Below are 24390 nucleotides of genomic sequence, written 5' to 3' on the forward strand. Positions count from 1 at the left end.
TGATGCTGTGAAAGTGCTGCACTCAATATGCCAGCAAATTTGGAAAACTCAGCAGTGGCCACAGGACTGGAAAAGGTCAGTTTTCATTCCAATGCCAAAGAAAGGCAATGCCAAAGAATGCTCAAACTACCGCACTGCACTCATCTCACACGCTAGTAAAGTAATGCTCAAAATTCTACACGCCAGGCTTTAGCAATATGTGAACCGTGAACTTCCAGATGTTCAAGCTGGTTTTAGAAAAGGCAGAGGAACCAGAGATCAAATTGCCAACATCCGCTGGATCACTGAAAAAGTAAGAGAGTTCCAGAAAAACATCTATTTCTGCTTTATTGACTATGCCAAAAACTTTGACTGTGTGGATCACAATAAACTGTAGAAAATTCTGAAAAAGATGGGAGTACCAGACCACCTGACCTGCCTCTTGAGAAACCTACATGCAGGTCAGGAAGCAACAGTTAGAACTGGACATGGAACAACAGACTGGTTCCAAATAGGAAAAGGAGTACGTCAAGGCTGTATATTGTCACCCTGCTTATTTAACTTATATGCAGGGTACATCATGAGAAATGCTGGGCTGGAAGAAACACAAGCTGGAATCAAGATTGCCGGGAGAAATATCAATAACCTCAGATATGCAGATGACACCACCCTTATGGCAGAAAGTAAAGAGGAACTCAAAAGCCTCTTGATGAAAGTTAAAGTGGAGAGTGAAAAAGTTGGCTTAAAGCTCAACATTCAGAAAACAAAGATCATAGCATCTGGTCCCATCACTTCATGGGAAATAGACGGGAAACAGTGGAAACAGTGGCTGACTTTATATTGGGGGCTCCAAAATCACTGCAGATGGTGACTGCAGCCATGAAATTAAAAGACGCTTACTTCTCGGAAGGAAAGTTATGACCAACCTAGATAGCATATTGAAAAGAAGAGATATTACTTTGCCAACAAAGGTCTGTCTAGTCAAGGCTATGGTTTTTCCAGTGGTCATGTATAGATGTGAGAGTTGGACTGCGAAGAAAGGTGAGCGCCAAAGAATTAATGCTTTTGAACTGTGGTGTTGGAGAAGACTCTTGAGAGTCCCTTGGACTGCAAGGAGATCCCACCAGTCCATCCTGAAGGAGATCAGTCCTGCGTGTTCATTGGAAGGACTGATGCTGAAGCTGAAACTCCAATACTTTGGCCACCTCATGCAAAGAGCTGACTCATTGGAAAAGACCCTGATGCTGGGAGGGATTGGGGGCAGGCGGAGAAGGGGATGACAGAGGGTGAGATGGCTAGATGGCATCACTGACTCGATGGATGTGAGTTTGAGTGAACTCTGGGAGTTGGTGATGGTCAGGGAGGCCTGGTGTGCTGTGATTCATGGGGTTGCAAAGAGTAGGACATGACTGAGCGACTGAATGGAACTGAAGCTCTGGAGTGGGATGGGGAGGGGACTCAATCACAAACAGGGGAAAGCCTTTATTTCACAATTATTCCATGAATGGCAGGAAACTGTGTCCACTCTAGTAGATTATCCATAATTAAAGATGTGTGAAATGCCCCCTAAAGGCCTGGAATCTTTGAAATACAAATGAGTTACCAGTTTCAGCTGATGAATATGATGGGAGAAATGTTCTATTTGGATCAAACTTATGTGAGTGGACTGAATCTAAGTCAGATCCTACCTGGTCAGGCATTAAGAAGAGTTAATACTGGAAATCTTTATGGGGATGTCTCCCCTGAAATAGTTGAATAAAAAAAAAAAAAAAACACTGGGAAATAATCAAGAAAAAAAATATACCCACATACATAAAATTATTTGACTACAAAAGGCATAAGCTACAGTAAAAAGGGTATATTCTATATATTTTAATATACAGTCATAATAAATCATCATGCATGCATGCTGAGTTTCTTTAGTTCTGTCTGAGTCTTTGCAACCCTATGGACCACAGCCTGCCAGTCTCCTCTATCCATGGGATTCTCCAGGCAGGAATAAATCAGCATTTTCACACAAAGTCAGAGCAACCATAAATTGGATTTAGAGAATAAGTAGAGTGCTTTTCGAATGAACAGTGTTAGACTGTCTATAAACAGCTCGATCTTGCCTGTGAAATATTTTAGGACCATCAAAATTGACCCTTCTTTTTGGTCTTTTTCACTCATCTCAGCTGGTTTGTGATCAATATTTCATGGAACCCTTCTATAGCTGCCCTTCAGGTATCCTTCCAAAAAACCCAAACCCAAATTTCAGCTGAAAACTTCACAGAGAGAACTCCTGCTGCACTGAACCTTGAAGGAAGGGATGCATCAGCAACAAAAAGTGACTGAAGCACAGACGCTGGAGTGATAGCTCTGAAAATGCCTTCCGAATGTTCATACCCTTTCTCGCTGTGGAGTTTTTGCTTCTGCGTTTCCCTCAGCTTGCATCTTCTCTCCTTGGAATTTTCCTAGGGTCAGCCCCTTCTCCATCTTTGTGTGTATGTGTTCGGTCCTCAGTCGTGTCTGACTCTTTGCAACCCCATGTGCTGTAGCCTGCCAGGCTCCTCTGTCCATGGAATTTTTCAGGCAAGAATACTGGAGTGAGCTGTCATTTTCCTCCTCCAGGGGATCTTCCCAACCCAGGGATCAAACCTGCATCTCCTGCATCTCCTATATTGGCAGGCAGATTCTTTACCACTAGCGCCATCTCACTTCAGTGTTACCTCCTCAGAGAGGCCTTCACTGACCAGCTCATTCCCCTTAATCTCTGAATGACTTTCAGTCCTTCCTTTCCTTCATAACTGTTACACAGTTTATAATTATTTGTTGACTTTTTTTGGTCTCACTCCTTGATTAGAATGTATACCGCATGACAAGGACTATTTTTATTACATGTATCACTGTGTCTCCTAAGAGTGCCTGGCACTAAACACACTTGTTGAATGAAAGTATATACATTGGCTTGAATACACCAAAGATCTTTTATTATAAGTTTAAAAAGAAGACTGTGGAAGAGCCCCCATGGAATGTTTCACAGCCAAATAACCTTAGGGCTTAAGAGCCCACGTAAGAGAAACAGATAAGCCATCCTGTTACACAACAGAACAGACAAGCCAGGCACCTGACGAAACATTCAAGGAGAAACACATGGCAGCTGCCACACAGCTCTCAAGTCTTAATGGAATCTCAGAAATCAATGTCAGTGGTTGATGGTTCTAGAGTAGTCTAGCATGAATAAGCACTGACTTGGAAAACGGCTGCCAGTTTGTCAGTGAGGGGCCTGATGTGTGAAAAAGCCTGCTTTTCAGTGAATATTCTACTTACATGAAAAGAGTTTCACTAAAAACACAAGTATTCATCTTAAATAAGTTGGTTCTAACTATGAAAATATGAATATTCCAAATTAAGTTCCCAATTGCTTGTTCATCCCAGTTAACAGGATTTTTCACAAAAAATTTCCCCTTTTGACTCCCACCCCTCTCCCCCCAACCTTGCTGTTTTTGGACAGAAGTCAACACCTCAGTGTCACTGCATTTTATCAAGAGACCAAGGAAAATGCAACCTGTTACATCTTTACTCACTCTTGGAGCCAAAGTGACCAAGAAAGAGCCCATAAAACTCTACTGTGTATTATTCCGTTTATTTCACTGGGCCTGTAGGAATAATCTGATTCCTCTATTACTGGAATGAGAGGAAAGAGGTGGGGAAAACCCTAGACTGGGAAATTCTGCCAAATTCAAATATACAAATATTGTATGCATGCATGCTAAGTCGCTTCAGTCATGTCCGACTCTTTGCGACCACATGGACTGTAGCCTGCCAGGCTCCTCTGTCCGTGGAGATTCTCCAGGCAAGAATACTGGAGTGGGTTGCCATGGCCTCCTCCAGGGGATCTTCCTAACCCAGGGATTGAACCGGCAACTCTTACTTCTCCTGCATCGGCAGGTGGGTTCCTTACCACTAGCACCACCTGGGAATCCCCACAAATATTATATACTAATTCTCAAATGGACAAAAATCAAGTTACAAGGGATGGATAAGGAACCAGCTCTTGGTCAGACCACTTAGATGAACTAGCTGTTCAGGCTCACAGGCTAAGGACGACTGAGAAGACACCCCTGGGCCACAGACTGGTACCAGTTTGTGGCCTGTTAGGGACTACGTCACACGGCAGGAGGTGAGCGGCAGGTGAGCCAACGAAGCTTCGTCTGTATTCACAGCCACTCCCCATGGCTCTTCTGTCACCCCCAGATGTCCAGTTGCAGGAAAACAAGCTTAGGGCTCCTGCTGATTCTGTATTACAATGAGTTGTATAATTATTTCATTATAAATCACAATGTGATAATATTATAAATAAAATGTACAATACATATAATGTGCTTGAATCATCCCAAAATGATGTCCCTCCCCGACCTCGGTCTGTGGGAAATTGTCTTCCATGAAACTGGTCCCTGGTGCAAACAAGTTTGGGGACTGCTGCTGTAATTAATGTAGTTTTGGCTTTAACTCAGCAGCCGATAGGTATTCTCTACTTTCCTCTCTCGTTGAGAGGTGATCCAGCAGATATTCTATTCTTCCAAAGGCGCAGAAAACTGTTTTTTTTTCATACGTCCATGGAGTCCACTGAGTCACTACATTATGGCAAAAGGAGAAAAGTAGCTCAAGAGAGTCTCAGAGTTGCCATGTCTGTGGAGGTCTATCCTCTAAACCCACAATCACGGAACAAGTTTTCTGGGATCATCACATTCAAGATTGTACTTATCTGGCCAGGCTAAGACCACAAAAACTCACAGCTCCTTGACTTATCTGTCAAATAACAACTACAGAAAACTGGTTTATTACTAAATTATTTGGCTTTGAACCCTTGATTTTCTTCCTCTTCCAAATACGTATGTTAATGTAGCTGTAAGTTAACTGTCATCTACAGAAAACCCTGAGCTTGGTTGTTACTATAGCAAATTCATTCCTTTCCTCTTCATCTACATGGGTCATCCCACTGATGTGACCTGCTTTGGTCAATGTGTGGTCACCCCATTGTGACAATGTGTGGTGACCTCAACAGTTTGAAATGTGCTTGTGTGGTGAACTGTGCCCTCTTAGGCATTTGCTGTTATCGTGAGAAGAACATGCCCCAGGCTCCACTGACATCAGCAAAAATAAGCTACATGTAGAGCCAATCTGTAGTCAACCCACGGCCTGGGATGGGCTCAGCCAAAAACGGCCAAACCCTGGACGCATGAGGAATAAAGAAATATTGACTGCTATAGCCACTAAGGTTTAGAGTGGTTTGGTGGGCTGAATAATCCTCCCTCCCGCATATCTACCTCTCAGTCCCTGGAACCAGTAAATGATACTTCATCTGACACAAAAAAGGACTTTGGCATTGTGATTAGGTTAATGATCTTGAGATGGGTAGATTATCCTGGATTATCTGGGTGGACCCTAAGTGCAATCACATGTATCTATATAAGAGGGGGGCGGTGGGAGATTTGAAGAGGAAGAGGAGATGGCATGTGACTATGGAAGCAGAGACTGGAGCCACAAACCATGGAATTCTGGCAGCTACCAGAAGCTGGAAAAAGCAAGGCACAGATTATCCCTATAACCACTAGAGGAAGTATGGCCTTGATGACACCCTGATTTTGGCCCAGTGAAACCGATTTCAGACTTCTGGCCTCCAGAACTGTGAAAGGATAAATTCCTGTTGTTTTAAGCCACTAAGTCTGTGATAATTTTCATAGCAGCCATAGGAAACCAATATAGGTGGTTTGTGGCATGGTTATGCCAATGGTCAACTGATAGATACCCAAACCAATAATAATAATATTAGTGTTAATAATATAATGTTAATAATTATACCAAACACACAGTAGCTGCCATATGCCAGGCACTGATCAAAGTATGTTGAATATATTAAGTCCTTTAATACTCACAACCATACTATACGGTGGTACTCTGATTTCCCTTTTACAGATGAAGAGACAGAAGAACAGAGAAGCCACAGCATTTCATTTTGTAAGTGCTGAGCAGGGATCGGACCCCAAGTGCCTTGTGGTTGACTGAAGCTAAGAACTACCTGCTGGTTAGGCAGCAGTTGAGTCAAGAAATTACACAGAAGTTAGTGATTCTTCAACTCTGGCAGCAGAGTTAAAACTTAAAGGCTTCTTTCCCAGTTGGGAATAACTCTTATGCCAACTAATTACTCCATTTGCTTGGTATGATGAAGGTACCTCATTTCAATGCACACGACTAGCTCTTAAGTATTAATAAACATAACACAGCTAATAGGAAACTTTATAACTCCCAGAGCACCTAGTATTGAATCATGATACAATAATTATATTACTGGCAAAATACTACCCAAGCCACTCTGCAAAGGATATTATGCTGGGGCCCCTGGGTGGAGTACAAACAAGCAAAAGGACACTGCTTCCCTCAACAATTCATCATCTGGTTGAGGAGAAAAGACAAAATGTGCAAAATTACAAATGATCTGCAGACGAAAGAAATCTTAGAATTCAACAGCAATCTTTGAGCTAAAGACCTTTTTTTAGGGTTTTGTGTTTTGTTTTTTTTTTTAAGTATTTTTAAGTCTCTGTTGAATTTGTTCAACATTGGTTCCATGTTCTGTTTTGTTATTTTTGGCTGTGAAGTACATGGGATCTTAACTCCCCAACCAGGGATTGAACCCACACCCCCTGCACTGGAAAGAGATGTGTTAGCCACAGGCCCAGCAGGGAAGTCCCTGAAGACCTCAGCCAGGTGGTTCCCTGCCCTGCCTCTTCCACAGAACATCTGGCAATAGTAAGACTTTCTAACAGAAAACATTGCATATAAATAGCCCTAAATTTTCTTTAGTTATAAATGAAGCCCCACAAAGGAATGACTCACGGGTTCCTCCTTAGTCTGTATAATGGACCTGTGCACCTGTATGCACGTGTGTGTGCTTGCACACATGTGAGCATGTGTGGGTATTTCTAGAATTAATGTGGTTAAAAAGAAATCACACTGAATATCCTGTTTTGTAACATATATTCTCATTTAACATTTATCATGAGCACTTCGGAGAAGGCAATGGCACCCCACTCCAGTACTCTTGCCTGGAAAATCCCATGGATGGAGGAGCCTGGTAGGCTGCAGTCCATGGGGTCGGTAGGAGTCGGACATGACTGAGTGACTTCACTTTCACTTTTCAGTTTCCTGCATTGGAGAAGGAAATGGCAACCCACTCCAGTGTTCTTGCCTGGAGAATCCCAGGGACGGGGGAGCCTGGTGAGCTGCCGTCTATGGGGTTGCACAGAGTCAGACACGACTGAAGCGACTTAGCAGCAGCAGCAGCAGCAGCATGAGCACTTGATTAAATTTCTTTATATTGTCTTTGTTAATGGCTGCTTAGTTCTCTGCCGGTTGGATGTATTATAATTTATATGACTCAATGTTTTTCTCCATCATTTTCCACTTTCATGAGAAATACTGAAGAGAAAATTCTTACAACTAAATGTTTACATAAAGTCTCAAGAATTTCCTTACTATAAATTTCTAGAAGTATAATTGCTAGATTAGAGGCAAACCCAACCAAATTTTAGATTTTTTTGGAAACACATTGCTAAACTACCGTCTGGAAAGTTCTCACGTATTTATTCTCTTGCCAGCAGTAAACAAATCCTCAGCAACACTGTGTAGGATTAAAAAAAAAGAAACCTCAAGTATTTGATAGATGAAAATGTTTGCGCTAGCCATTTTCCCCTTCTTATTCTTTTTGGTGGACTGATTGTTTATATTCTCCCTCCATTTTCTAGTATTTATTTCTTTGGAAGGGCCTTTTGTACATTAAAGGTATTTATATTCTGCACATGTTGAAATTGAAAAGATAGCATTTAAAGCCACTCTATGTTACCCCATAAAGAGAAACTGTAGGCTCTAAACATATGCAATAAATAATGATACATATCCCAGAACGTGCTGAATATTTCAAAAATTTTTTATTTTGGTTAGCAAAACTTACTAGTCCAAGCAGAATGTGTTTAAATGTGCCAGGAAAAAGAATACAAGCCATTTCTGACACACTTAGATTTCTTGATAGTTAGGTACGTTTGCCGTAGCAAGAAAAAGCTAAAGTAAACCCTAACATCGCAGCCCTTATGCTTAAACCACACAGACTCTATGATATACCTATCATAAATGTATGTATGTATTTTGCCACCCATAAAGTGTCTTGGTGTTGTTGTTTAGTTAGTAAGTTGTGTCCAACTCTTTTGCAACCCCATGGATTGTAGCCTGCCAGGCTCCTCTGTCCATGGGATTTCCTAGGCAAGAATATTGGAGTGGGTTGCCCTTTCCTTCTCCAGGAAATCTTCCTGACCCAGGGACTGAACCTGAGTCTCCTGCATTGGCAGGTAGAATTCTTTCTTGTTTTAAATTGAAGAATGATTGCTTTACAGAATCTTGTGGTTTTCTGTCATACATCAAGAATCAGCCATAGGCACACTCATGTCCCCTACCCTCCTGGACCTCCCGCCCACCTCCCTCCCCATCCCACCCTTCAGCCTGTCGCGGAGCCCCTGTTTGAGTTCCCTGAGTCATACAGCAAATTCCCACTGGCTGTCTATTTCACATTTGGTATTATGCATGTCTATGTTGCCCTCCCCATACATCTCCCCTTCTCCCTCTTCTCCGCCCGTGTCCATAGGTCTATTCTCCTATGTCTGTTTCTCCATTGTGGCAGGTAGATTTTGTACTGCTGAGCCATGAGGGAAGCCGATGAAGTGTCTTGGCTTAATGAAATATGTGGCAAAAGGATGTACTTTTTGAAAAAAAAAAAAAAAAGTCAGTTTTGAAAATCACCCTTTTTTTGGGGGGGGTGACATTTTACATGAACTATCAGCATGGCCATTAGATAGTGAATACTCATTATACTATTTTCTTTGCTGCCTTTAATATTTGTCACCCAATTGTTTCCCAAAGAATCAGAGGGAACTTACATAGGAGGTTACCTAGACGACACAGTCACCCAAAGAAAGAAAGTGAAGTCACTCAGTTGTGTCTGACTCTCTGCGACCCCACAGACTGTAGCCTACAAGGCTCCTTTGTCCATGGGATTTTCCAGACAAGGGTACTGGAATGGATTGCCATTTCCTTCTCCAGGGGATCTTCCCAACACAGGGATCGAACACAGGTCTCCCTGCATTGCAGGCAGACGCTTTACCATCTGAGCCACCAGGGAAGCCTTACACAGTCACCCAACTGAGGAATAAAGAACAGGTAGGCAATGAGGGTGGGGTGTCAGTCACACTGGAACCCCCAACTAAGAATAGTTCCTGGATTTGCGTACAAACGCGAATCCTGAGCTAACTGGAAGCTTCAGCAAATGCAAATGTGTTGCCTGGATTTCATTATTTCATGAGGTTGGTAATTAAATACTCCCTGCACCCAAATATGCTTTTAATTTTTAAACAATAATTTTTGTCAAGGAGGAAGAAAAATTAATTGCTCAGCAGTGATTCAATGGTATTTTGCTTGATGTGGCTGTCTTCCTCCAGATAAGCTTTTGGTGTACACCTCCTATCTGTAAGATATTTCATTTGAGTCTGGAATGGCAATCCTTACCGAGTTGTTCACTAGTTTTTAATTTAATGTAAACACCTATTCATTGAATCACCTCCCCTTCACTAATTAATTCCTTGCAAAGAGTCAATTTCTTGAGCTTCCAGCAATTAAAAAAGAAAAGTGCCAGGAAAATGTAACCAGAGTTGGTTGTTTTTTTTTTTTCCTTCCACCACTTTTAGAGGCCAGAAAATGTTGTCATGGAGACAACAGCTGGTAGATTATGAGGGACAGGTCTCAAGAGAGAAGTGTCTTGGAAAGGGAAGATCAAGTTGAAAAAAGAGTGAGAAAGAACCACTGCAAGCTCCTTCACTAAGCATTGTGGGGAGCTCAGCTGAAAGAGGTGTTTGAGTGAACAAAGAATAAAAGAAGTATTTCCTCCTTTCTTTCAACTAACATAGGAAATGTTTTTCTTCCAAAGGGGAACAGATTTCTTTTAAGCAAATCTCAAGCATATGTACATATCTTGACATAATTACATTTTAAAATTGGGATTCACACTGATGCACCAAATTGGTTGCCTTAGTAATGAGATATCACCCAGGCAACGGATTTGCTGCTCTTTCTCGAGAGCAAATCATCTGCTTGCAACTTACAGGGGGAGCGGGCTGGGGAAGGGGTGGCAGTGGTCGCTTCCTGGCAGTTATCTGAGAGGAGATAAATAAGAAACAAATTCTTTTTGACATGTCGTCATTATTTTCCAAATATGCTTTTATCTTTTTTATTCATCAGTTGGATGGGAGGAGGAAAAGGGTAGGTGGGGGTAGGAAAAGAGAGAGGGAGGGAGGGAGGAGGATGCTCTGTCATTCCAGTGCTGCTGAAGCATTTTTATTGTTCTAAAAGGGCTTTGCATTTGTCAATATGTAAATACTAAATGGCATCAGCTATTGGCCGACATTATAAATCAACAGAAATTTTCTTCACAATAATAAAAATCAATGACTTGTATTGCGTAGTTATTTTAATGACACTGCTTAGTAACACACGTAGGGGTAACGCTTCAACATTCAAGAATCATTTACTAAATGTCTTGCAGATAGGAAATACTCCTTGGCTTCTTCATAAAGAACATCCATCCTTTCCCATACCTATTTCCATTACCACGACTTACCAACAAATGTTTGACACACTTTCCTGGGGGCTTCCCAGGTGGCACTACCTGCCTGCCAATGGAGGAGATGTAAGAGATCGGGTCGGGAAGATCCCCTGGAGGAGGACATGGCAATCCACTGCAGTATTCTTGCCTGGAGAATTCCATGGACACGGAAGCCAGGTGGGCTACAGTCCAGAGGGCTGCAGGGAGTCAGACACGACTGAAGCGACTTAACACGCATGCACACACACTTTCTTGCTGGAGGATTCTGATAGCGGGTGTTTTTCTTCTCCTCTTATACTTTGCTTTCACCCCAATCATTTTTGACATTCTGGTTATTAATAAACCAGTAGTGATCTCCCAATGGCCAGGTTACGCGGGCACTTTCAGCCCTTTATTTTGCTGCATAACTCTGTGTTTGACACTGCTGATCATTCCTTCTTCCTTGAAACCCGCCGCTTCCTTTGCTTCCCTGACTCAAACATCCAACTTGCTGGGCGTCTTGACTTGAATGTCTCAGAGGCACTTCGAACTATGCTCCAAGCTATTAATTTCCTCCAAATATGCTCCTGCCTCTGTTCCTTTTCTCTCTTTCTCAGTTGTTAGTGGCACCAGCTGTCTAGGAACCTTCCTCTAACATCGAAGGGGCAGTTTTTATATTAATAATCCCAAGGGCTGGACTAATCTGCATTTATTACCAAACACAATATTGAATATTTTTGTTTAAATATTTTTGAATATTTTTCTAGAAACACTTGCTCCTTGTTTTTGTCATAGGAAGTTTATAAACAATAACCATAGTGACAATTAACTGCTATGACACCAATGACCCAACTCTAATGAAATTCAACCTGTACAAATGGTTTATGGAATAGAGATGAAGAGCCATCTTCCCTACAAATGGCCTTTGAGTAAAATGTGAACTTGACAGAGTGGTTCTCAAACTTTTTGGCATCTCTCCCTCATCCAGAAGGGATAGGCTACCCACTCCAGTTTTCTTGGGCTTCCCTCGTGGCTCAGCTGGTAAAGAATCCACCGATAATGTGGGAGACCTGGGTTCAATCCCTGGGTTGGGAAGATCCCCTGGAGAAGGGAAAGGCTACCCAGTCCAGTACTCTGACCTGGAGAATTCCATGGACTGTATAGTCCATGGGGTCGCAAAGAGTCAGACACAACTGAGCGACTTTCATCTTCACTCACTTCATCCGGAAAGCCTTCTCTTCCAGCTCAGGTAGGTGGCTGGTCTCAGCCCACCTGGCAGTCATTACCTACTCAACAGAGTCATAATTACTCAACTGCACTGGTCTGAGTGCTAACACATCACCCTCCTGACTGGGTTGTCAGCTTCCTCTGGGTGAAGCCCTGTCTTGTTCACTGTACATCCCTCTTCAGTAACGAATGGGAAAGTCCATGTTTATTACTCATTGAAAATGCATGAGTGCCCTTCTCCCACCCGACCACACATCACGGTGTTGGAAAAGGCACTTGCTACCCATTTCTTTTCATCTCCTACTGAAAAGACATATCATCATTTGATCAAGGGCACATTTTTATTTCTTTCAGTCCTTAGCCATGGTCAAGCAGCATATTTTTAACCATAAATATTCCCCATGAATAAAGCAGTGAGTGGACTGGCATTGGGGGCAACCTCCCTTATCACCCAGGAAAGCCTCCCCCTCCCTTCCTGTAATTTGGCTTATGCTTTGTCTACAGTCATCCACACACACCTTTCCCAACCTACTCATGGCTTGCAAGTCACTTTTACTACAACAAACAAAAATCTCTTCTCTTGGAGCATGTAATCTCTGTAAAAGAGTCACTGATCATTTTTCATGACCATACACATGTCAAGAGCTGATTCATATAGGAAACAGCAGTTTTCTTCCCACTGTAGTGAAGATATATCTTAGTTCATATATCCAAGAGTCAATGACTCAGACATCACTAGGTGTCCACCCAGGTCATTTAATAAAGGAATTTTGCCAAATTACCTTCTTCTTTCTCTCTGAGCATGATACCATCATCATCTTTGCGGCTGGTTTTACAGTTTTCTTCAATAGTGTAAGTCACACCTGTTTTTCCTATAGGGAGGGAGTTCACACCGAATGATGCTACTGTGGTCTAAGTGAACCATGGAGAAGAGCGTGCATGCAGAAGGCTGGGCCACTGGGCTCAAACCCCAGCTGTGGGGCACTATTGGGGAGATTTCCAGCAAGGTACTCTGGCTACTTAGCTGGCTTGAGGTCCCTTTCTTTTTAAATGAAAATAGTGATAGACACTCGTTTACAGAGTTCTTGTAAAGATTCAGTTAATATATATAAAGGGCTCAGAATAGTGCCTGTCAGCCAGTAAAGATTACTGTATTAGTAGGTGTCTTGGTTTTTTTTTTTTTATACTTTAAGGGCAAAAGTAATCAATTTCATATGAGAGATAATTATTTTGCTTTTAGTCTGAGAAATCAAACACTTGATTGGTTTCTCAAAGAAGCTGGTAAGCTTTGCTTGAAAAGGAAGTGAGAGCCCCACAGCTTCATGCTACTATTTGACAAAGTTTCACAATAAACAATATATCAAGGAACAGGGCCAAGTGAATAACTACACCCATACAGTCTAGTTTTCAGATAATGATTCTATTCACACTTTTTCTCTGGCTGATTTACAAAATTATTCTACTCAGACCTATACGAATCTTTGAGATTACTTATAATAGTGATGATATTATTCCCAGTTTCAGAATTTGCTGTTTTCATGACACACTCATGTTTTAATGAACCACTTTTAACTCTTCACAAGATCTTTTGTGTGTTTGACTGAAGTGACTTAGCAGCAGCAGTCGCTAAGTTGTGTCCAACTCTTTGCAACCCCATGGACTGCAGCCTGCCAGTCTCCTCTATCCATGGGATTTCCCAGGCAAGAACACTGGAGTGGGTTGCCATTTCCTTCTCCAATGCATGAAAGTGAAAAGTGAAAGTGAAGACGCTCAGTCGCGTCCGATTCTTCACGACCCCATGGACTGCAGCCCACCAGGCTCCTCCATCCATGGGATTTTCCAGGCAAGATAAAACAGATAACTAGTAACGACCTATTGTATAGCACAGGGAACTCTTTGAGAGTGATAGGGTTGTTACTAACATTTATAACAGACAACAGTCATCAACCAGGAAGGTTCCAATCAAACTGAGAGATATGGTCATCCTGGTTTAGAGTCAAAGCCTGAATCTGGTCAATCTCTCAGCTAGGTATAAAGAAGAAACACACAGCATCAGATCTGTGACAACAAACCATCCCCCGGATAAGCACTGAGGATCAAAAGCAAGGATCTGGATATACACAGAACAGATGTGGCAAAATAACTTACTACGGCAGACAAAAAACAGAGATCCAACTTTCAAATTTACAAGCTGTCTTAAGAAAGATAACAGAACAGAGGAAAGGCAATATTAAAAAAAAAATTAACAGAAGAAAACTGTTTTAAGATGAAACAGAATTTTAAGATTCCACTCCAAAAGTTTTTCTCTGAGTTCTAGGCAAAATAAATGAACAAGACTAACACTTAGAAATATCTTGGCAGTTGGGAGGGAAGAAAAACTTTTATAATTTGCACATGATGTAATCTTTTACCCAGAAAAAATGAATAGAATCAATAAATATGAATCAAGAAAGGCTTCATTTCGGATACAGATAAAGCAACATAAGCCAAATCCAATGGACATAGGAGCCTGTATGGCTACAGACCATGGGGTCGCAAAGCACTGGACATGACTTAGCGACTGAGCCTGCAAGCAAACACACGCAAGCCAATACTATTTCTCTATACCAACACTGCCATGTAGAAAATCTAATAAAAACACAATAATAAAATCCCAACAGCTACAAAAATAATAAAGTATCTAGGAATTTACCATGAATTCATAAGGTCCCTCTTAAGTCTAAAAGTCAATAAAATGATCTAAATAAGCCTATTCTATACTCTTAAGATGACTGAATATTATAAAAATGTTAACCCTTTCAAATTAATCTATAAATTCAATGCAACCATAATAAACAGTATTGTTGAATTTCATGAACTCAATAAACACACATTAAAATTCATATTACAGAATAAAGGTCTATGTATAATCAACCTCAATAAAGAGTAGGGAAAAAAAAGTACAGAAGATGGACTTGTCATATACTAAGACATATGACAATAAAAAGTGTGTGTCATTGAGTGTAATGAGAGGCAGATATAAAAATGGAACCCCACACAGTGCTCAGAAACAGAATACATGTAATATATATGTATATATAAAAACTTCATACACAATAAAAGTGGCACCACAAATTAATAGGAAAAGAATAGATCATTTAGTAGGTGACACCGAGAAGACTTGCTCATCATATAGAAGAATGTGAAACTGGATTCCTTTAGAGAACCACACACTCAGGTGGATTTTGAATGGATTGAAGACCTAAATATGAAGGGTAAAACTATACAGTTCATAGAAGAAAACACAGGAGAGTACCTTTATGACCTGAAGACAAGGCAAGCCCTCTTAGACAAAATTCCAAAACACAAAGGATAAGGCAAAAAAAGTTGAAGATTTTCAATTATGTCAAAATTAAGGATTCTCTTCAACAAAGCATATTAGAAAGTTCAATAGAACCCCTACAGTAGGAGAATATATTTATAATGTCTGAAGTGAAAGAGAGACTAATGCCTAAAACAGTCCAGGAATTCCTGCTCATCAACAAACAATGATACTAACTCCAGAAGAAAAGCAGATGAAAGACAGGAATGGGCAGTTTACAGGAAACCCCCGAAAGCAAACACGCATTTAATTAGATGTTCAAGTTTAATGGTAATCAGAGAAAGAGGAAATATAATAAAACAGCATGATCTCATTATACTTAGTAGTCTGGCAAAATCTAGGTACCTGGATGATACTGAAAATGATGTGGGCACATAGTAACCTCTATATGCAAACTGGTGACGTGCAAACTGGCAGGCATCCTGGAGAGGAGCAGCCAGGTCTACACATGCCCAACGACCCAGCCACCCTTCCCTTGACGGATACTCCATTCTCACAGAGGGACATGAATTCTTTTTTTTATCAGTTTTTATATTAAAACGTTTCATACAGAAGGTATGGAAATGGGTAAGGGGAATAAAAAGAAATAGTGAGCGAATGAAATGAAAAGGGACCCTGCACAGATCAATAATGACAGGTACCATGATCTTAGGAGCAGTGATAAGTCAGCACTACACACTTCAGTCAAGGGCTGGCAGTGGGTCATGATGGGTGAGACAGCTGGTTTCAAACGAGTTGGTCAAGCTTTTGAATGACAAGACAGAAAAAAGTTCTCTATGCAGTTAAGATGAGGCTAACTCATTTTGATCCAGTTGACCAAAATCAGACTACTTCCAGATCCACAGACAAAAATCAGACTACTTCAAACATCTCTCTGATTCTGAATATCAGAAGACGAAATATCTTTGGCGTTTGGAGGATAAAATTGATTCTTGCTGTTGTGTACTAGAGAAACCAAGACAACATTGTAAAGCAATTATCTTCCAATTAAAAATAAATGTAAAAAGATATTTTAAAAAATTGAACTCACACAGGTAAGTTTTCCATGTGCAAAGGCAACAGAAAATACTCTAAGAGATGCATAGATGCAAAACAATTACATCATTGTGAACATTTCTTGACTCAAACAAAGTATTCAACTCATTTTTAAGAACATACAATCAAAGCCTTATCCTCGTATAGAAAATATAAGATTACCTTTTGTAGAAAGAGGACAATCCTTACAAGCATCTGAGCACGGAGCTCTTCCAAGGTAAACAATGTTCGGGGCGTTCGAATGAAAATTTTGGTCTTCCCATAAGCCACATCATCCTGAAAGCCACAGTATTCGACCAGTTTCTTGACAGCCTCTTTGTCTGAGGGGAGGTCATGGTTGGGCCAGGTGAATTCAGAGATCATTTTGTACCTTGATGGGGAAAAACAAACAAACAAACCAGGACATGGATTAAGGGAGAAAAACCATGTGGTATCAATAGAGGCAGAAAAACTATTCAATAAAATTCATGCTTCACAGAAAGGAAAAAAAAAAAGTCTTAGCAAACTCAGAATAGAGATGAATTTCATTAGCCTCATAAGAGACACAGAAAAAGGCTTCAATAAAATATAATACTCCTTTAGGATAATAACTCTTACTAAACCAGGGTATTCCTTAATTTAATAAAAGCTATTTGCCAAAAACTTGCAGCAAATATTATCTGTAACATGGCAACCTTGGAAGCATTCTCTTTGCAAACAGAAACAAGACAACGATGCCTCTATCATGGGTTTTTGAAAACATTACTTAAGAACAACATGACTCGTTTCAAAGGAAATCCACCAGATTTTCAGATAAACTATCATCAGTAAAAGAAAACTAAGCCATGTTTTACATATAAGGTTAACACACAAAAATCCTTTGCAATTCTACATACAAGTAGCCACCAGTTTCTCAATATGTGGGCTTCTTATAAGTTAGTTTACCACACACCAGCTTCTTGGTGACGGTGATCATGAGCAAGACAGAAGTCAGAGTCTCAGCCTTGCGTAACCTAATCTCACAAGCAACATTCCATCACTTTCGCCATAGTCCATTTTGCTAGAAGCAGTTCACGAGGGCCAGCCCACTCTCCTGGGAAGAGGAGTACGCGGGCATGAACACCAGGAAGCGGGGATCAGTGGGACAGCTTGGAAGGCTGCCTACCACAGTGCTTTCCCCCTATCCTTGGTGCAAAGTTTTTACATGGAGTCAAATTTAGTATATTTTTCACTCACTGCATCTGAATTTTAAGTCTTAGTGAAAGAGGTTCTCCTCACACTTAGATTACAGGGTAATTCACTTAGGGGTTCTTCTAGGACTTGCATGTTTCCATTTTTTACATTTGGAGCTCTGATTCATTTGTAATTTATCTTGGTATACGGAATGGATCCGACTTTACTTCTGAAAAAACTCTATTTCCAATATTATTTACTAAAAAGTCAGTCTTCCTCCCTCTGAGTTAATACGCCATTTTATCATATGCTAAATTTTCATATGCACTTTAATTCACTTCTAGGCTTTTTGGTCTGTTTCACTGCTCTCTCTGCCCATCAGTACCACAGGGTTTTAATTATAGATGTTATATTTTAATATCCAGTGGTCTTTTCTCTTTCTTTTCCTTTTAAAGGTCTTTCTAGATATGCTTGGATGTTTATTTTTCTATATGAACTTTAGAAGTAATTTGCATAGCGAAAAACAATCACAAAACAACAAATCCTTGTGGGTATTTTTTGGGGTTCCCATGCATTAAATTTGGCTATGATGTCCAGTTGTCCCACCCAAGAACCAGGGATTGGTTCAAGTCTACTTTTGTGCCTTCCAGGACTCTTCATATTTTCCTCCTAGGAATTTACCCATTTCTGGTTAAGATAATATGTATCTAAGGGGCATCTGATTCCTCCTTCTTGATATTTCTCTCTTTTCCTAGTTTCTATCTCAGCTTCCGTGGCAGCATGCTCTTCCTGGATTCCTTCTGTCTCTGGATATTTCTTCTCAATCTCATTTTCTGGCTACTGTTCTTCACTACCGGACCTCGAAATGTTGGAGTGTCCCGGGGCTCCTATCAAGCCCTCGTCTCTCTACGTACAACCTCCCACATCACCTCATCTATTCCGTCCATTTCATTTTTCAACTCAAGCAATTATTATCCCAAGCCCAGTTCTCAATTCTGAATTTCACACTCACATATCCAGTGCCTAAACAGACCTTGCTGCTACTGCTGCTAAGTCGCATCAAGTCGTGTCCGATTCTGTGCAACCCCGTAGACGGCAGCCCAGCAGGCTCCTCTGTCCCTGGGATTCTCCAGGCAAGAATACTGGAGTGGGTTGCCATTTCCTTCCCCAGGCACTTTAAATTCTTCTTTCAGTCCTTCCAACCACAAAGTCATTGGTTACCAAAGCCAGAATCCTGGGAATCGCATTTGATTCCTGCTCTTCTCTTTCATTCCTTCTCATTCATCATCGAGTCTATTGATTCCACCTCCAAAATATATTTAAAATTCAGCTACTCTCATCTTCACTGCCACAATCCTAAGAGAAGCCACCATCAAGTTTACTACAGCAGACTCCTAAACTGTTTCCCATTTCTTCAATCCATTCTGCATATTCAGCAATCACAGCAGTATTCCCAAAAGCCTCACAACATTTTTATCTTTTACTGCTCTCCTGCTTTCATTGCTCTGCTCTAGTAGCCTTGGCCTTCTTCAGGGTCTCGGTGTTGTAGTTGCCTCTTTCTTGCTTTGAGGCTTTGTACATGCTGTTCCCACTGCCTGGAATACTTTTTTTTTTTTTTTAATGGAAATCCTGATTTTTTAAAAAAATGTATTTACCTATTTGGCTGTGTGAGGTCTTAGTTGGGACATGCAGCATCTTCCATTTTACTTGCAGCACGCGAATTCTTCGCTGCGCCATGTGGGGTCTAGTTCCCTAACCAGGGATTGAGCCTGGGCCCCCTGCATTGGTCTAGTCTTAGCCACTGGGCTATCAGGGAAGTTCCCTGGAATGCTTTTTTTTTTGAAGCTACTCTTTGAAAGGCGGAGACTTCTCATCTTCTAGTCTTTTTTGATTTTCCTCCATCAATCATCATCCCCATTATTCCTAAAACAACCAGTTGTGTTTCTTTTCCTCACACCATTCATCTCAGTTTGTAATCATATTGATTTGAGGGTCTGTCTGTTGAATGTCTGTCTATAAGTACCACGAAGGTGGAGATTTTGTTTTGTTCCTCACTATATGCCACGTGCCTATCATGTTGTCTGCCACACAGTGAGGAGAGAGATATCTGTTGAATAAAAGAATGGGAGAAAATACATTTAAAAGTCTAGTCACTTGCCAGATAGAGACAGAAACCGAAACCGAAGAGTTCTGATACAAAGAGAGAGGGAATGATGTGCAATATCACATGAAAAAAGGAAAAAAAATTCAAAAGCTTGCCAATTAATTATGAAAGTAGAATAAGAGTCAACAGGCAGTAATGGTGTGTGTTCAAAGTTTTAGGCATTCTGCAGGAACTGGAAGAAATCGTACAGCCACACTGCTCAGCTAACACATCAGGGTAACGGTGCCCTTCCTCTCTTTCCTATGGTTGAGGGCACAACCCCAGTTCTCCAGCAAACCAGCATCCTGAACTTGCAAATGAAAAAGCTGAACTCATCTGCTTTCTGACAACTAGTTTTTAACCTCCCTGGAAGACTTTAGCAGCTTTTAAGGTTATCAGTACCTTTAAAATCCTTCTCTCTCTCTTTTGATAAAAGAATGAAAGTGACAAGAAGTCTAGGCTCAAAGCTAGCTTACAAAAAAAAAATCTGCAGAATCTAAAAACAAACTCACTGTGGAAATGTTACTTTTTCTCCCACCAAGACTGAAAACATTCGTCCAGTGTCCTACACACTTTTCATCCTACCGCATACAGCACTGTTAATCAGTTCAATCAGTATATGTAAATATTATATTTATAGGAAAATACATTCTTTTCCCTGTCTTGTTAATTAACATTTCTATCCTTCCCATAAACAGCACAAGTCTTTACTTCTCTATATTCCTCATTCCCATTTTAATTTTTGCTGCAAATGATTTCTACTGATATCCTTCCCCGCTCCCCCCAACCCCCCCCATTATAATGGAAACCACATGTATAGATTTCACAAGAAGTTTTACTGACTTATTTGTTCAATATTGCTTTTTTGCATTCCACATTTCCCTTCTGCATTTATATTTCTTTTTGCTAAAGTACACCCTTTCGAAGATTTTTCAGAGAAGTCTAGGGATAGTAAACTTTCTGAAATTATATATGTCCGGAAATTTATTTTGTTTTTATTTTGCCCACACTCTTTTGTCTGTGCGGGTCTTCACTGTTGCATGTGGGTTTTCTCCAGTCGCAGTGAGTGGAGTCTACTCCCTAGATGCAATGCTCGGGCTTCTCACTATGGTGGCCTCTCTCGTGGGACACAGGCTTAGTTGCCTCGCAGCACATAAAATCTTCCCGAACCTGGGATGGAACCTGTGTCCCTTGCATTGGCAGGCAGACTCTTTACCACTGGACCACCAGGGAAGTTCCCTGCCCACACTCTCGAATGATAACTTGGCATGGAAGAAAATTCTAAGTGTAAACTTCATTCCCCTTCATGGTGCAGATACTGCTCCTCTGACTGTTTACACTGAATGTCGCTAATGAGAAGTCTGATGACAGTATGAGTCTCATTTCCTCACAGGTAGTTTGCCTTTCTTCTTGGGAACCCTAAGCATTTTTCATTATGCCTAGAGTTCTGAAAGTGAACATAAAGTAAGTTCATTTAAAAAATTCGTATGTTTTACACTTGGTGTATTCTTTCAATCTGACCCCTGGACTCTTCTTTCTTTTAGAGCTCCTGCTAAATGGCTTTTGGCCCTCCTGGATCAAACTTACACTTGGTGTGACCTTTCTTTAGAACGTTCCATCTCTTTTTCTCTGTGATGAGGTCTGGGAGAAGTCTTCAGCCTGATATTCTAGCTTGATCTTCTAGCTCACTAACTCATTTAAAAGAAGTTTAGTTTGAAAAAAAAATTTTTTAATTATGGTAAATTTTATGTATTGTAAAATGCACACATTTAAATACACAATTCAGTAAGTTTTGAAAAATGTGTCCACTCATGAAACTGACATGTCAATCAAGATGAAGATCATCTACATAATCACAAAGAGCTCCCCATTACCTTTCCCCCTTTCCAGCCAACTCTCAACCGAGAGCAAAGCACTGCTCTGATTTTTATCTGTTCATGAGCTTCATATGAATGGCAGCATAAAGTATGTCCTCTCTGGTGACTCCTTTTCACATAATGTTTTATTCATCCATGCTGTTGGTGTAGTATCAGCTGCTCATTATCTCTCTTTTTTTTTTTGGCCACACTGCATGGCATGTGGGATCTTAGTTCCCTGACCAGGGATTGAACCCACACCCCCTGCATTGAAAAGTGGAGTCGTAACCACTGGACCACCAGGGAAGTCCCTGTTCATTCTCTTTAATGCTGACTTGTAACCATTATATGATGACACTATAAATTGCTGACTCATTCTATTGATGGACAATTCACTCCAATTGTGCTTAATTTGGTTTTCACTTTCCAAATCCCTAATTGGTTCTTTTTAACAACAACAACCTGTTCTTGTTTTGAACTTCATATTCCTACTTTAGGACTAAAATTCTCTCCTTTCTCTCTCTGAGAACATGAATAGGCTTTTTCCAAGGTCTTCGCCTTGCTCTAGTTCCTTGGGGGTAGGTTTTGCATTTGTCGAGCTTATTGGTTCTTTCTCATTGGTCTGGTCTTTCTCAGATGTTTGATTTTTATCTCATCTCCTACCCTAGAATCCTTCTTCCTACGTGTACGTCTTGGCCTTTGTTGGCCTCTTGTAAGGTGGCTATTTTTGCTTCCTGAATCTTGTATTCCTAAGTATTTTATTCTTTTTGTTGAAATGGTGAATGGAATTGTTTCCTTAATTTCTCTATTTTCTCATTATTAGTGTATAGGAATGCAAGGGATTTCTGTGTGTTGATATACCTATGATGTCTCCCTTGCAGTTGCTCAGGTGGTTCTTTGTCCTGGCCATTACGGCAGCCTCTCAGTGCTGCAGCTGGGATAAACTCCAGACTGTAGCTGAGATGTCTCCTGAACGCCAGCTGAAGCCTCAGCAGGCAGTCTTTCCTCAAAACTGTGACCTCAGCATACTTCTGGGTCTACATGTCTGCCTCCTATCGTATTTAGGAGTGATTCTCATCTTTAAGGCTCACTGAGCATCCCTCTTTTGATTTCATAGTGTAGCTGTGCCTTTACTTGGCTTTAAATACACATATTTTATATCACTGGGGGGTGTTCTGGAGTGGGAATGGGAGATTTAAGATTGTACTCCTAAGACTATCATATCTGAAATTCATAGGTTCTTTTTCACCTTTTCTAATTTTACATGAGTATTAGAAAACATAATCCAATCCTTGTAGCATGTCTTCTGTGCCAAAAAAACACACCAAGCATCTTGAGTTGAAAGTAAAATAAGTAGAGAAACAGACGAAAAGTGAGTAAGGATATGCACTTGCAAAATTCCTTGTCCCCGCCAAATCAAGTTGCTTATTCTCTTACTTCAACTACTCTCCGTGGCTTCCTCTTTGTCTCATGATATTTTTTAGTTAGATAAATACACATTTTAGATAAATAATTCTTTCAGTTCAGCCCCATCCTATAGCTGCCCATTCCCACCCTGTCTTTCTAATACTCGACTTCTGCTCATCTTACATAGCCGACAACACAAAAAGAAATACTACCATCGAGTACTTGCTGGAATTCTGAGTAATGACAAGCGATGAGTAGTCTTCCTATTAACATCATTTGACACTGAAATCAAGACAGAATGAACACATTCCTACTCTACAGCCTCAATAAAAAAGAAAAACCAAATTTAAAGAACAGCATGATCTCAATAAAGAAAATGATCAGTTTTGAGCATGACTTTCTGATCAATAAAAAATTGTCTCATTTTTCTAAGCTATTCTGCTATAAAGTTTTATTCATTCCAAGAGTCTCCAATTAGCCTGAATCCCTTTCACTTCTGCACACAAGTAGCTGAACACTGGTGGAGAAGAAAAGCTGACGCTGAGGGGGAGGGGGGTCTCACTATACACTTACAGTCTCAAACCTCAAATGGGTGCTCAGGTCTTCCTGGTAGCAAAACCACTGGGAGAGAGTGGGAAAGCTCTCCCGCTCTCTAAAATGAGTATTTCTGTTTCCTTGTCAACCCCCCTCACCACCTCTCTTGATGCTCACTCTCAGGCTCACGACCTTGCCTCATACTTCAAGAAGAAATAGAAGCAATCAGACAGGAGCATTTTCATTGGTGCTATCAGTCGGCCTTCGAGGCTTCCTGCCTTGGTTTTCATATTCTTTGCCTTTCGTCCTGTTGCTAGGGGAGAAGGATCCCTGCTCCCATCTAAAGCTGACCAACCTTCCACTTGTGCTGGGATTTCATTCCTTGCCTTCTCAAGGAGGTTATTATTTCAGTTACCACCCTCCCTTCTGCGTGGCTGGTTTCTCTCTCTGTTCTGAATCATCGCCACCTGCATTTTGAACATTTTCTAGAGTCTCCTTGACTTCACATTCCACTCTGGCTGCTGCTTCCATTCTTCTCTGTTCTCATTCACAACACACATCCTTGAGTTGTCCGTGGACATCCAACTCCTCACTTCACTTTCCCATCCTGCTCAAATGGGGCTCTGACCAGCTCTTTCTCCTCTGACTTCTGTGCTGCCTGGTCTAATGGTTAAGCTTCTGCTTTTCTCTTACTGGATGGCATAGTAATATTTAATATAATTGTACTTCTCTTCTTGAAATGCCATCTTCCCTTGGCATCTGTGACCTAACCCTCTTCTGATATTTCTTCTCTCTCATTGGTCACTTCTTCTCTTCTCTTTGCTGGTTCTTTCATGTCAGACCACAAACCTAAATGTTGGCATGGGCCTTCTCTTCTTTTTCTATCAAGTCCCAAGACTTTATATATAATCTATGTATCAGTAGACCTTCCCTGGTGGCTCAGAGGTTAAAGCGTCTGCCTGCAATGCAGGAGACCTGGGTTCGATCCCTGGGTTGGGAAGATCCCCTGGAGAAGGAAATGGCAACCCACTCC

At 40.9% G+C, this 24390-nt stretch overlaps 1 protein-coding gene across 6 annotated transcripts in view; it reads right to left on the minus strand.

Annotated features, from left to right (window-relative positions):
* MYO1D (myosin ID) overlaps positions 1–24390 on the minus strand; it is a 359000-nt gene that overhangs the window by 172819 nt on the left and 161791 nt on the right. For 5 of the 6 annotated variants that reach the window (XM_086360259.1, XM_086360256.1, XM_086360255.1 and 2 more), the window contains exon 16: positions 16428–16635. In XM_086360259.1, the coding sequence (XP_086216385.1) occupies positions 16428–16635 (208 nt within the window). Of the gene's footprint in view, positions 1–15969; positions 16176–16427; positions 16636–24390 lie in introns of those variants that run through there. The other variant, XM_086360261.1, reaches the window with a different exon arrangement.

Source organism: Bos grunniens, chromosome 19, assembly GCF_055505025.1.
Source record: "Bos grunniens cultivar Pamir isolate PY7600 chromosome 19, Bosgru_T2T1.0, whole genome shotgun sequence".
Lineage (NCBI taxonomy): Eukaryota > Metazoa > Chordata > Mammalia > Artiodactyla > Bovidae > Bos > Bos grunniens.